At 61.3% G+C, this 13,448-nt stretch overlaps 3 protein-coding genes across 4 annotated transcripts; 2 read left to right on the top strand and 1 right to left on the bottom strand.

Annotated features, from left to right (window-relative positions):
* Position 1: 1 nt before the first annotated feature.
* On the bottom strand, positions 2-4,784 carry RGS11 (regulator of G protein signaling 11). The gene is given in 9 exon segments (XM_064294770.1): positions 2-154; positions 2,364-2,515; positions 2,855-2,939; positions 3,189-3,248; positions 3,352-3,403; positions 3,924-4,028; positions 4,209-4,267; positions 4,349-4,408; positions 4,411-4,784. Coding segments are annotated over 9 exon segments (750 nt in total). The 5' UTR covers positions 4,445-4,784; the 3' UTR covers positions 2-11.
* A 2,766-nt stretch (positions 4,785-7,550) lies between these two features.
* ARHGDIG (Rho GDP dissociation inhibitor gamma) lies at positions 7,551-9,987 on the top strand. 2 transcript variants are annotated; one of them, XM_064294911.1, is made up of 5 exons: positions 7,551-8,811; positions 8,902-8,985; positions 9,165-9,241; positions 9,334-9,397; positions 9,500-9,987. In XM_064294911.1, exons 1-5 carry the CDS (start codon positions 8,637-8,639, stop codon positions 9,697-9,699), a joined length of 600 nt encoding a protein of 199 aa, XP_064150981.1. In that variant the 5' UTR covers positions 7,551-8,636; the 3' UTR covers positions 9,700-9,987. The 2 variants fall into 2 exon arrangements, with proteins under 2 accessions (XP_064150981.1, XP_064150980.1); XM_064294910.1 differs by having other exon boundaries at positions 7,551-8,985.
* A 45-nt stretch (positions 9,988-10,032) lies between these two features.
* Positions 10,033-13,424, top strand: PDIA2 (protein disulfide isomerase family A member 2). Its single transcript, XM_064295263.1, is given in 12 exon segments — positions 10,033-10,243; positions 10,870-11,076; positions 11,165-11,298; positions 11,371-11,508; positions 11,641-11,757; positions 11,846-11,865; positions 11,867-11,969; positions 12,040-12,237; positions 12,344-12,400; positions 12,403-12,466; positions 12,545-12,726; positions 13,026-13,424. Coding segments are annotated over 12 exon segments (1,617 nt in total). The 3' UTR covers positions 13,212-13,424.
* The last annotated feature ends 24 nt before the right edge of the window (positions 13,425-13,448 follow it).

Here is a 13,448-nt window from a genome sequence, read left to right on the forward strand (position 1 = left end):
CCGTCCCCAGCTTACGTGTGCGCGTTCATGGCCCAGTAGGCAGTGTCATCTGTGATCCAGGGGTTGCTGGGCAGGCACCCCGACATGGTGGGGTTGTGAAGCCTATCCTGGCTGCTGAACTTCAGGTTCCTGGGGGGGTGCCAGGGCCACAGCCCTCAGGGGCCTGGGCAGGGAGGGGCTTGAGGGAGGGTCTGGATTCCACCTAGGGGTCTCCCACAGCTCCCGCACCCCACTCACGCCTCCAGGCAGACAGAGGACTTCACCCAGGTGCTGCCTTTCTGCAGCGCTCGACCTGGGGGGACAGGAGCCTTGGGAGGCAGGCCCGGGCTACAACCCTCATCCACCCAGCCCCCCAGGACCTACCTCCTGCTTGTAGAAATCTGTTATTTGTCTGTAGGAGACAGGTGGGCTGAGTTAGAAGACGACCAGGTGAGCCGCCCCCATGTGAGGAGTAACCCCCCCACCACAAGGGCAGCTTATTCCAGCTCTTTTCATTCAGGCCCCCAGTCCCTGCTCAGGGGAGCCCCTCCCCTAACAAGGGGGGGGGGTTGTGATTTTCCAGGAGGCCTCTGGGGGCCTCTAGTCTGAGGATTTCCAGAATGTTCCATGGAGCCCTCAGGTTCTCAAAGTTGCCTGTTTCCCTAAATGTGATTAATATTTCATGCTTTTGGACGTATTTTAATGATTCTTTAAAACTCAACATATACGTGGAAAACGTTGCTAACAAGGTCACAGAGAACCCTGCCTTGCTAACTTGTGACCCCAGGTTTAACTCATCATGCTTAGACCCAGAATTCTTGGCTAGGGTGGGGCTGGAGAAGCCATGGCTGCAACCCTGAGATTCCTAGATGGCCCAAGTTGGAGCAGATGAACCTCCCTGCTCTCTCCCACCCACACAAATTAGAGACACAGTGGTTTATCAGACAGCTACTCCACGAATCTGCACTATTATAGGGTGGGTTTGGATTGAACCCAAGTCTCTGCTGTCTGCCACAGCTGGTTCCCTCTGGTTCCAGGGGCTGACTTGGCCCCCACCAACTTCCTGCTGACCAACCCCAACACTGCCCACCCCAGGGAACTGGCCTCTCTCCCCATTGTCCACTGCACTTACTTGCACTATGGGCAGCAGCGGGAGCAAGAGATTTAGGGGGGGGCCAGAGGTGGGGGTGGGGTGTGAGACCAGCAGAGTGAGACAGGAGCCCACCCCAGGACAGGGCAACCATGTCACTTACCAGTTGGGTAGACGGATAGGTGGATGGACAGAAAGAGGGATGGACAGCTTCCAACCACTCCTGAAGCCTTTCAGCAACAGACCCCGGCTGGAAGAGTAGCGCTAATGTGGGGGAACAGGAGGGGCAACATGCATGCAGGGCCCTCACCATTGGCACACGGCTGGCAGTGCCTGAGACCCACTCTGGACCCTGCTCCAGCATGCTGGGAACCCCAGACTGCAGAGGGAGGGTAGGACACTGAGACCCCAATTTCTGAAGCTCTGTGCAGAGGTATCACCCTTTGTCATCCTCAGAGAACTGGGTGGAGGGAGGGGGCACCATCCCTGTCTCACACCAGAGCCAGGGTGTCCTGTGCACACCCCCCTTGGTTACCTCTCCCCCGCTCCATTCTACTTACCACCTTCCCATGGCCTTCCTCCTGTGACCCTTTCCCACTCCCTGTGTCCCAGTCAGAGGCCTTAAATCCTCAACCTCCTTTTTGTAATCCCTCGCCCTTACTCCTGTGCATCCATCTGTCCATCCGTCTATCCACACATCCTGCCAGTCTGTCCTCAGCACACTTGCTGACTATCACCACTGCCTGGGCCACTCCTGCTCCCTCCATTGGTCCTCCCACACCGCTGGAGCCACGTCCCAAGTCACAGACCCATCCAGCCCCTGACCGAGGTCCTTCCACCTGAGGTCCCCACTGCTCCATCCATGCCACCTGTTCAACCTGCCCCACTCTCAGAAGCCTGAGTGTCATTTTCTCAGGGTGCCCCCCAACTTGATGAAGTCACTGTCCCTTCTCATCTCCCTTCTTCCCATGGGTTCCCTCCCAGCAGCCTCCAGGATGGCTCTGTGGCTGTCCCAGCAGACCTGGGATGTCCGGTTGACTTCACCCCATGGCCCCTCCTAGCAGGGAACCTCAAACCACCCACCAGGACAATGGTTTGCCTCCTCCAGGAGTCTTCTCTGCCCTTGGCTTCCTATGCCCTCCCTCATACCACCAAGGGAAGCTTGTTTCCCCAGGGTGTAGGGCCTGCCTCATCCCCACCAGCTCTGGAATTCTGGGTTCTGATGGGCAGAAACTAGAGAGAGTCACATAACTACAGCCTTCTGCTGCCGGGACTGTGAGGTGCTTAAATTAAGGCCCTGAGGTCTGGAGGGTGACGGGCAGCTCCAGAGCCCCCACTACCTCGGTGGGCACAGGGGGGCTCACCAGAGGCCTGTTCACCAGCCAGTAGGTATGCTCCTGGCAGGCGATGACCAGCCTGTCCCCCTTCTGGCACTGCTTGGCCACCCTGGGAGGGGGGAATCCGAGTTGGGGGCAACTGTGCGCATCACAGCACCTCCTTACCCAGGCCAGGGTCAGCCCAGGGGCCAAGCCTGGACCACGCTGTTGGCAGTCCCCACCGCCAGTACCGGCTGGGCGTGGATGGGGGCATGGTCATGGTTGGGCCTCGGCAAGAAGGGCATGGCTGGTGGCCGTGGGTCTGGTCAGAGGGGCTGGCTGGGTATGGACGGGGCCATGGTCTAGGTGAAGAGTGTGAGTCAAGCAAGGTAACGTGGGTGTGGAAGGGAGCGTGGTCAGGGTGTGGTGAGAGTGGTGAGCGTGGGTTGAGGCCCACAGAAAGCCTCACCGCAGTTGTTCCCTGGCCTGCATCAATACCAGGTCTCACATGTGGTTGATTTTCTTGTGCAGCTGGTCACAGTGGTCCTGGGGAGCTACAAGGCTGCAATGGATAACCCCCTTCCACGTCTACCTCCCGAAGCATGGATTCCCACCCCAGTGAGACTGCACAGGGGTCATGTGTCTGTGTGTGTCTTGATAATCCTGGGGATGTTGAGCCCTGGGTGGAGCCTATGCACCGAGTCCCAATTCTCTGTAAAGTGGGCCCAGCTTTGCAAACTCTGAGGCCCAGGGGTTACAAGTGCGGTTCCTCTGGCTGGACTCTGCCTTGACGTGTATCTCACCTTCTCATTGGTCAGCCAGAGCTCCCTGCTTTCTGATGTTCTTCTTGGCCAGGTAAATGGCTGGAAGGAAGCGGGGATCAAGCTATAGGGGGCAAGCCCTGCCCCTCCTACCAGCAGCATAACCTGGGGCCACCAGTCCAGGGAGTGCCATCTCCTCACTCACCACAGTCCAGCTCAGCTGCTGGCCACAGAGTGCTTGTCCAGAAATACAGCCTCTGGTGTGGGCAGAGATGGGTTGCTGGGACCCACTGGGCTTTGGCCACACCAGTGTCATCCCCACTCACAGCCCCTGAAAAGAGGTCTGGGCTGGGGATGGGGTGTCTGAAGATCTCCCAGCCCACCCATGGCCTGCAGGCCCAGCTGACCACTGGCCATTCCACCTAGAGCTGAGCTGCCTTCCCCTGGGGGTCCTGAGGGGGCTCCCTGACTCTGGTGCCCTGAGCTCCCCCTCTAGGTGGGGAACTTGGGGAAGGCACTGAGGGAGGAATGGAGTGAGGTCTGAAGACCCAGAGCAGCAGGAATCCTCCTCAGATATTACCTTTTATGGGGGACTGCTGTGGCCCCAAACAGCCTGAAGTTCCCTCCCCTTTCAACACATTGACATCCAGTCCAGACCTTTCGAGGAGGGAGCGATGGACCCCCCAGGTCCATGGTGATGTCACCTCGCTCAACTCCAGTCCCAACAAACCTGTCCCCGCAAGGATCTCCACTTGTTGGGATCCCACCTTCCGTGACCTGGAACCTGTAGGGGGTCTCATCTGACTGTAGTAAGAGGCTGCATGGTTACTGCAGAGGGTATATGTAGCTGTGCCGCACCAGGAGGGTGATCAAGTGCAGGGACTAAGTGGGCGAGGGGGGGAACGTGAGTGCAGGAGTCAGGGTACCCCGGGACAAGTGCCCCTCACCCTGGCACACGTGGCTGAGCCCTGACACCTGTGAGCCTCCAGCCCTAGGCTATCAACACAGTTACCACCCTACCCCTACCCCAGTGCCTGGGGAGGGGGAGGATGCCAAGACGACCCCCTCACCCTCCTCGGAGATGGAGTACTTCTGGATCAGCTACTCCACGATGTCGTTACTTGCACAGCAGAGGTTGCGGTGGGGGAAACTGAGGCAGGGTTGGCCCTCCCGACGCCCCCAGGGTCTCCGGTGGGCCTCACCGGTCACCACGTGCGGAATGACGGTGATAAGCAGGCGTTGGCTCCGCATCTTCACGCCCAGTCGGGGTCCTGCATGCTCACGACCACCCGCTCCATCTGGCAGAGAAGCCTCGAGGGGCTCTCAGGAACCGGCCTGGATGGCCCCGGATCAGCAGGCTCAGAGATGGGTGGGATTAACGAGCACTAATGGTGGGATTTCAGCCGCGGCAGGCGGCAGAGGAGGGGGAAGGGCCGGAGGAGTCTAGGGGGCGAATCTCTGGCCCCCAGGGGTCTCACCAGCCCACACTGAGCAGTCACCCCAACACCTCGTCCCAACTCACGCAGCCCCTCCAACCCCTTTCGGCCCCTCCCCTGAGGCCGGGAAATTCGAGGGGCAGCGCGACCCCCAGGCCTGGTGCCAGAGCCCATCCGGCACCTACCTTGCTCAGACAGGGCATCTGCGCTCGGCGAATGCGCCCGTAGGGCTCGGAGCTGGCGTCCTTGGCGGCGGGGCGCGGCTGGGTGTGTCCGGGCAGTCTGCCAGGACCCCCGCCCCACCCGCGGCCGCCCCCGCCCCGCCCCCCTGCTGGCGGGGCTGATGTTAACCCCTCCGTGGCCGCCGAGCTCTCCCGGCTGCGTGCCAGAAGCGGCCCGAGGTGGAACCCCGCGACCCCGACAGCCTCGAAGACGCCCGCTCTGGGGCGGAGGCTTAGAAAGGGGGGCTGAACTGGGGCGGGGGGCACTCAGGGAAAGGATGGGGGCTCAGAGAAAGGGAGGAGCTTCAGTGAAGGGAGGGTCTCCAGGGGAGGGGCCTGGGTAGGGAAGGTGGGCTGGGTAGGGGATGTAGCGGTTTCAGGGCTGATCATTCCATCACCACTCCCTACCTAAAATGTGGCCCATCGTGATGGGGCGGAGGGGGCTGAGGTCAGGGTGAGGGGTGTGGCTACCTACCCCAGGATTGTGACTCGTGGGCGCCACCAGGTGGGGGCGGCCGGGTGGTGCTAGGTGTGACCCCTGCCTGGTACAGGGGCAACATTTGTTGGGGTATCTGTGGCCAGCACTTGGGGGCAGGTCAAGTGTGTAATTCGTGGAGTGCTGGGTGTTGCACGTGACTGTGATGACACTGCCTTAATGCTGGGTGTTGGCGCCTCCTTGTTGGGTTTGACCCTTGCCATCTCTCTTCTGTGGTGGGTCCCTTGAGTCTGGGGGCTCTGGCTGGCTCTCTTCCCCTTGGGGCACTGCATAGGGGACTGGGTTGGGTTAGCTGTGGGATAGGCAGAGACCCCACCCAAGGCACCCTGGGACTGTCGAGGGAGGGGGCTATCTTAATGACCCACACCCAGACTCACCACCAGCCTCTTGAGCCATTCTCCTCCTCCAACACTATGGTATCCTTTCCAGACATCTTGAGCTGGGTGGGCTTGGACTCTTCAGGCTCCACTGGGCAGGGTGGTTGACCCATTTTTTGGAGGCAGAAGCAGGCCTATTTCTACCTTGTTAGAGACTGACGTCCCCCTTCCCCAGGGCTCAGGGGTGCTGGGGTGATTGGGGAGGGATAGCTGGAGGATTGGCATTTGGCCGGGAGCCTCTAGATGCTGAGGTTTGAGTCCATTTCCAATAGTGGTAAAGCCAGGTCTAGGAGGGGCTGGGACAGGGGGAGTGAGGGAAGTCTTCTCCCTTAGCTCTGGTGAAAACCCCCCTCACAAATGCCTGAGTGGATTCAGGCCAACCAAAGGCCTGGCAATCTCCAGCCTGGGGACAACTGACCTCCCTGATCTCTCCAGGGAAGGGGCAGCAAGGCTAGGGGACTCCTGCCTCAGAAAGATTGTGAGCAGGTAGGACTCAGAGGGGCCCAGTTCACACTCAAGGCCACATGCTCCCAGCACCGGTGGCAAGCTATTATCTGCTTAGATACAGTGGGCCTGAGCCTGGGCGTTCCCAGAGATAGGGGGGACTGAAGAGGGGACAAAGACCAGTTAGTTAGTTATTCCAGCTTCTCCTTTTCACTTTGATCCTGCTTTCCCTGGCCTGAGGCCCTGCTACCTGCTTTGGCTGACCTGAGCCCTTCCCCCCAGGTCTCAGTTTAGGTGTCAAGATCAGAAGCTCCTCTGGGCTCCCCTCTCAGCACCCTCCTCCTGGGGGAATTTGCTTTGGTTTAATGTCTTTTTTTCCGACACTGAGGTCTCCACAAGGACTGGGGCCTTTGGAATCACCTGGGTTCCGCAGGATCCTACAGACACACACACACACACACACACACACACATGCATGGACACATTGACACAGACACACAGAGAGGTCCATGAACATCAGAGACCATGCATCTGGTGGGTGCATTTGTGTGTCCAGACTGTACCTCACTGTGTGGGTGGAACCTCCTGGTGCCCCTGTATGACACTATCCCTCTGTGCCAGTGGCTGTGACCCTCTAGGATGTGAGGCCCAGGAGGTTGTGCAGACCACCATCCCCCCAGGTTGGGCAACCCCCAGGTGTCCCCTCTGCCCAGAAGGAGGCTCCACTGGGCAGGGCCCCAGGTGTGGCCTGCGCTGCCTTGCTGGTAATAAGAACCTGGGGGGGGCGGCGCACACCTGCTCCTTTTGGAGCCCCCGTCCCCACCTGCCCCGCCCAGAGGGCTTCCCCAGAGGCCCCTCAGGTACCCCACGCACCGCCCAGGGGAGGGGGACGGCCCTGACAGCCAGATCAGGGTGCGCGCCCGCAGGCAGCTGGGACTCTGACCAGGACCGTGACCGCGACCGTGACCGCGCGTGTCCGTGCCCAGGGCAGGTCCGTGCAGGGTCGACTGTTCCGTGTGCCCGCTGCGGCGACCACCTGGTGCGGCCTCTGTGTGGGGCCGGGCGGGTGACACGCGCGTCTCTGCGGGGCTGCGCGGGGTCCGCGGAGCAGCTGGGGGCGCGCGGCGCGGGCGCGGCGCCGGGCGCGTGGGGCGCTCCCGGCCGGGATGAGCTCACCGCAGTCGCGCCGGGGCTGAGCGCCAAGCCGGGCGGCGGTTGGGTGGGCAGCGGCTCCTCGGCTCCACCGCGCGCGGGGAAAACCGCAGGCCACCATGCTGGGCCTGGACGCGTGCGAACTGGGGGCGCAGCTCCTGGAGCTGCTCCGGCTGGCGCTGTGCACCCGAGGTGAGCGGGGTGGGGTGGTTGGGGCGGCCACGTGGGTGGGGGCGGGGGGCTTGGCGGGGCGGGGCCGACCCTTTCCCCCGCTACAACTTTGGGGACGCGTGGGGACCTCGTGGCACGGCCCCTCGCCTAGGCTGTGGCGGCGGTGGGGGGCTTCTTTAGGCACCGACCACTATGGGGAAGGGAGCCAGGAACAGATGGGTCTGTTTGCAAAGTCAGGGAAGCAGGGGGACTGTCTCCCCGTGGAAATCTCCCCTGGGATCCCCTCTCCGTCGGGTGTGGCTGGCACTCTGGTCAGGATTTGGGGTGAAGGCAGTGCAGTGGGAAGTGGCCCCAAAGCACTTATGGAGGGGCATTGAAGGCCATGGGAAAGAACTCAAGAAGACCCCTGTTTCAGTGCACTATGGGAAGGGCCATGGGAACCTGCAAGGGCTCAGAAACACCTGGCCCCAGGGTACTATGGGGAGGGCCTCATAGGACCTTGGGAAGGGACTCCTGATGACTCCCAGTCAGGAGCACCACGGGAAGTGGCCCCAGAGAGTAAGCCAAGAATTTGAAAGAGAACCCCTCTTCTCAAAAGCGCTATGGGGAGAGACCCTAGGGCTGTAGGAAGGCCCTCAGAGACCGCCGTCACAAGGCAGGCTGGTGGGGCACCCAGAGATGTCCTAGGACATTATGGGAAGTGCCCAGAGCATTGAGGGACCCTCAGAGGATAGTGGAAAGGACAGGGTTTCTGCTCTAAAAAGGACCTGAAAAGTCACTGCCCAAACCAGAGGGGCCACCACTCTGCTGTAAGGGACCTCCCAGCTCCTGAGGGCTATCCCACATTTGGGGGGGTCTTTGTTCCCCCCCACCTTTGGCTTCAGAGTTAAGGAGGGGCTCTGGGTGAATGGCTGACCAGGAGTAGGGCAGTTGGTGCCTTCACTTGGCCTGGTCCCTGGGGACGTATGGTGCTTACTCTGACCCCCAGAACTCCTTCCAGAGGGGTTGGTGTGAGGAGGTGCTAGGTCTTCACATCCCTGACTGCTCTACCTGGCCCATCCCCCTCCCTGAGCTCCTAACCCTCTTCCTGAGCCCCCACCAGCTTCCATTTCAGTTCCTTGGGGCGGTAGGAGGTACAGGTGACAAGACAGCTGGTGGCAGTTGCTCACGGACCCTCCCTGACCCCAGTCCTCATGACGGATAAGGATGGTGGGCCACTGCCACCAGATGAGGCGCTGGACGACACCATGGTGGCGTACCGGGCCCCAAGGCAGAAGAGCCTGCGAGAGCTCCAAGAGCTAGACTTGGACGATGAAAGCCTGACCAAGTACAAGCAGGCGCTGCTGGGGCCCCTGCCACCGGTCTCGGGTACAGGAGGGCCTGGGAAGAGCAGGGGAGGGCACTCCCAGGGAGTCAGGGCGCCCTGTGACTCTGTGACTGGCCGTTTCCCCCCATCAGACCCGTGCGTGCCCAACGTGCAGGTGATGCGGCTGACGCTGATGTCCGAGCAGGCCCCAGGGCCCATAACCATGGACCTCTCAGGTAAGGACTCCCTGATGCCTGGAGCCCGACATGGGGACCTCACAGGGTACTGCCAGCTACACACTGCTCTCTGGGACAGAGCCATCACTGTGGCCCTCCTAGGACCCCCATGCCCATCGCCTGGGGAAGGGTCTCAGCCATCCTGGGAGTTCAGGCCCTAGATACTATTTCCCTAACAGGGGACCTGGTTGTGCTGAAGAACCAGGTGTTTGTCCTGAAGGAGGGTGTGGATTACAGAGTGAAGATCACCTTCAAGGTGAGGGTGGCTGTATGTGTGTGGGGTGGGGAGAGACACAGCCAGCCATAAGCCCAGCCCCCAGAGCCCCCTAACACCCTCTGTCCTTGCAGGTCAATAAAGAAATCGTTTGTGGCCTCAGGTGCCTGCATCACACCTACAGAAAGGGCTTGCGTGGTGAGGGCGGGAATGGGGGGCTGGTAAGGGGGGGAGGGAAGGGGAGGGACAACAGGGGCCAGCCAGCCTCACAGGGCCCTTGATGACCTTGCCCTCCCCTAGTGGACAAGGCCGTTTACATGGTGGGAAGTTACGGCCCGAGCACCCAGGAGTATGAGTTCGTGACTCCGGTGGAGGAGGCGCCGCAGGGTGCGCTGGCACGGGGCGCCTACGTGGTCTTGTCCTGCTTCACGGACGACGACCGGGTGGCCCACCTGTCCTGGGAGTGGGGCCTCCATATCTGCAAGGACTGGCAGGACTGAGCCCTGCCACCCTCAGTCTGCCCTGTTTGCTCCTTGTTCCCCCGCCTTGGCTAGCTGCTGCACTGGGACCCCCAAGTGCTCCCCAGCCCCCTCAGTCAGTGATCAGACCCCCAACCCCTTGCCCAGTCCAGGACCCCCTGAACAGTTCCATTAAACATCTAAACATCACCCATCTCAGTGCCCTCGTGTCACCTCTTTCTGCCTCCCCCTCTCTGTTGGGGGGGGCAGGACTTGTGGCCTTATCTCCCCCTGGACAGGCCTGGGTGCCACGTGGCGGCCACTGCTTGGCCCCAGCCCCCTTATCTGCACCTGCCCTGTGGCCCTGGCACCACCATGGACAGCCGGCTGCTGCCTGCGCTACTGTTGCTGCTGTTTCTCAGGCCTTCGGGCCCACAGGGCCAGGGGCCAGGGTCTGGGGGGCCCTCGGGAGAGCTCCCAGAGCAGCTCCCTAAGAAGTTCCCCGAGGAGGATGGGGTCTTAGTGCTGAGTGGGCACACCTTGGGCCTGGCCCTGCAGACACACCTGGCCCTGCTGGTGGAGTTCTGTGAGTCGGGGAACCTGGGGCCACCAGGGGCTGAACTGGAGCATGCAGGCACTGAGGGGCCACCTCCTCCCCATGGGACTGGCTCTCTGTACTCAGCTAAGTTCTTTCAGTGACAGCTCTGGCGCTGACAGGTGGGGGCCATACAGGGGCAGGGCTAGACCCAGGGATGAGAGCCCATCCACGCCCCTACTTGCAGTGCTGTCCTCTCCCTGGCTCAATGACCAGGAGTCCCCAGAGCAGGGCTGCAAACTCTGCAAAGGGTCAGACCGTAAACAATTCAGACTTTTCAGCCACACATGGCCTCTGTCACATGGCCAGTCCACTCTGAGCTGGCCTCAACAGGCAGCCACACTTGCCAGCCTCATCTTGGGAGCAGTGCTCTCAGAACCCTCGCTCTTAGGATGTCTCTGGTTTGAGCCCCCAGACCCCAAGCTGGGTGCCTTGAGGAAGGGGTGGTCAGGGTCTCTAGTCTTTGTGTTGGGGCTCGGCTGTGGCCAAGGTGGGTGGCCAGACGCTCTTGTTCTGTGCCAGACGAGACCACCCCAGGTGCCACAGGCTGTGGCCAGGTGGTGGATGAGCTAGGGCCAGGGAGGCTGAGGGGCCCACTCTCAGCCCTGCTTCCCCAGACGCCCCATGGTGTGGACACTGCAAGGCCCTGGCCCCCGAGTACAGCAAGGTGGCTACACTGCTGGCCACAGAATCTGTGAGGGCCACTCTGGCCAAGGTGGATGGGACTGCGGAACCAGAGCTGACCCAGAAGTTTGGAGTGACTCGATACCCCACACTCAAGCTCTTCCAAGATGGGAACCGGACACACCCAGAGGAGTACACAGGTTGGAGGGCCAGCATGGGGTAGGGGGCTGGTGTGTGTTGGGGGGGCAGGCATGGGGGCATGCCCAGGCTGAGCAGACCCCTTGGCAGGCCCCTGGGAGACTGAGGGCATCACCAAGTGGCTGAAGCAGCATGTAAGGCTCAGTGAAACCTGACTGGAGGATGAAAAGGGTGCCCAAGCACTGATAGACACCCAGGATGTGGTGGTCATTGGCTTCTTCTAGGTGAGGGGTGTGGGGGCCGGGCCCTCAGACTGGGCCTGTGGCACCAGCCAGCCTCACGGGGTTGGGCCATAGGACCTGCAGGACGAGGATATGGTCACCTTCCTGGCCCTGGCCCAGGATGCTCTGGACCTGACCTTTGGCCTCACCAACCGGCCACAACTCTTCCAGAAGTTTGGCCTCACCAAGGACACTGTGGTCCTGTTCAAGAAGGTTGGGTAGGGGATGGGCGGAATCACAGCCGGGTGGGGGTCCTGGATGGAGCTGGCTGGATACAGGGACATAGGTGGGGGGCCTAGGTAGTGTGAGGGCTGTGGCTCCTACTGACCAGCTAGTGTTGTCCAGTTTGACGAGGGCTGGGCTGACTTCCCTGTGGACAAGGAGTTTTGCCTGGACCAGGGCCATCTGTCATGCTTCCTCCCCACACACAGCATGCACCTAGTCATGGGGTTCAACAGCCAGGTGAGTCAGGCTGCAGTTTTGAGGGTTGAGGGCCTCCAGGGAGCTGGTGGTGCACAGGAGCCACCCCACAAGCTTGCCTTCCCCACAGACATCCCCGAAGATCTTTGCTGAGGATCCTCAACCACCTGCTGCTCTTCATCAACCAGACACTAGCCTCGCACAGGGCGCTGCTTGTGGGCTTCGGGGAGGTGGCTCCCCCATTCCAGGGGCAGGTACTGAGGGGTACTGCAAGGGATGGACTGGGCAGTTAGCGGGTGCCCAGTGCCAACTGCTGCCGGCCAGGTGCTGTTCGTGGTGGTGGACGTGGACGTGGATAACGACCACGTGCTGCAGTACTGCGGCCTGAGGGCCCAGGAGGCCTCCACCCTATACTTCATCAACATCGCGACCACCAAGAAGTATGTACCCCAAGGCGGGGGGCTGGTCACCCTGGCCGCCGTTTTAGCCTTCTGCCACTCGGTCCTCAATGGCGAGGTCAAGGTCAGTCGCTTAACTGGCACCACAGGGCGTGGCTGGGGGCCAGCAAGAGGCAGGGATCCCCACCCTGCAGAGTGCCCACCAATACCATGCCTGCCCCGGCCACCAGCCCTATCGCCTGAGTCAGGAGATTCCGCCTGACTGGGACCAGCGGCCTGTCAAGACCCCCTCATGGGCAAGAATTTTGAGCAGGTGGCTTTCAATGAGACAAAGAACATGTTTGTCAAGCTCTGTGAGTGTTGCAGGCAGGTGGGGGTGGACGGCGGGTGGGTGGACCCTGAAGGCCAGTGCTGATGCTCCCCTGCTCTAGATACCACGTGGTGCACCCACTGCAAGGAGATGGCCGCCACCTGGGAGGCACTGGCTGAAAAGTATAGTGACTGTCAGGACATCATCACTGCCGAGCTGGATGCAACGGCCAATGAGTCGGAGGCCTTTGCTGTGCACGGCTTCCCCACCCTCAAGTACTTCCTGGCAGGGCCAGGTCGGAAGGTGATGGTGGATGGCAGGAATGGGAAGAGGCAACTTTCCTTCCTTTGCTTGGTCAGGTCCTAGGTTCACTGTTGGGGCGGGGCCTGGAGGACAGGGCAGGGCGTGGGGGTGGAGCCTGGAGGAAGGGCCTGGGAGGGGCAGGGCATGGAGGACAGGGCAGGGCCTGATACAGAGGGATGGGAGGATGGGGTGGGGCCTGGAAGGCCGGGACCTCAGAGGGAACAGCAAGGCATGGGAGGGTGAGGTGGGGACAAGGCAGGATGGGGATTGTCCCCCAAGTCCCTGGTCCCTCCTCTCAGGTGATCAAATACAAAAGCACCAGATACCTGGAGACCTTCTCCAAGTTCCTGGACAACGGGGGCGAGCTACCTGCGGAGGAGCACATGGAGCCTAGGGTCCCCTACCAGGTGGGTGCCTTACACGTGGCTCTGTCCCAGGGCTGCCACACCTCTAGACAGGCCTCTGGAATGGGGGACTGGGTCTGACTGGTGCAGGCCCGTGGGAAGTGCTCTGAGCAGTGCCTCTGGGACCCTTCCAGGAGAAGGCCAATTCCACCGTGCCACCCAAGGAGGATCTGTAACGAGCTGCCTGGTGCACCCACATCCCTGCCCAAAGGCCCCTCATTGCCACACTGTGGCCCGGCAGACCAGGGAGCGGGGTCAGTGGGGCTGGAGAGTCCAATTGTAAATAAAGAACCCTGTCCCGGCTGTGCATGGTTCTGG

The sequence above is a fragment of the Loxodonta africana genome, chromosome 12 (assembly GCF_030014295.1).
Source record: "Loxodonta africana isolate mLoxAfr1 chromosome 12, mLoxAfr1.hap2, whole genome shotgun sequence".
NCBI lineage: Eukaryota > Metazoa > Chordata > Mammalia > Proboscidea > Elephantidae > Loxodonta > Loxodonta africana.

Excerpts from the sequence above, each read along its gene's own strand:
- ARHGDIG (XM_064294910.1), top strand. The coding sequence starts at position 8,637 with ATGACGGATAAGGATGGTGGGCCACTGCCACCAGATGAGGCGCTGGAC. Across the intron at positions 8,986-9,164 it reads CATAACCATGGACCTCTCAG|GGGACCTGGTTGTGCTGAAG; the intron begins GTAAGGACTCCC and ends TTTCCCTAACAG. Across the intron at positions 9,398-9,499 it reads CTACAGAAAGGGCTTGCGTG|TGGACAAGGCCGTTTACATG; the intron begins GTGAGGGCGGGA and ends GCCCTCCCCTAG.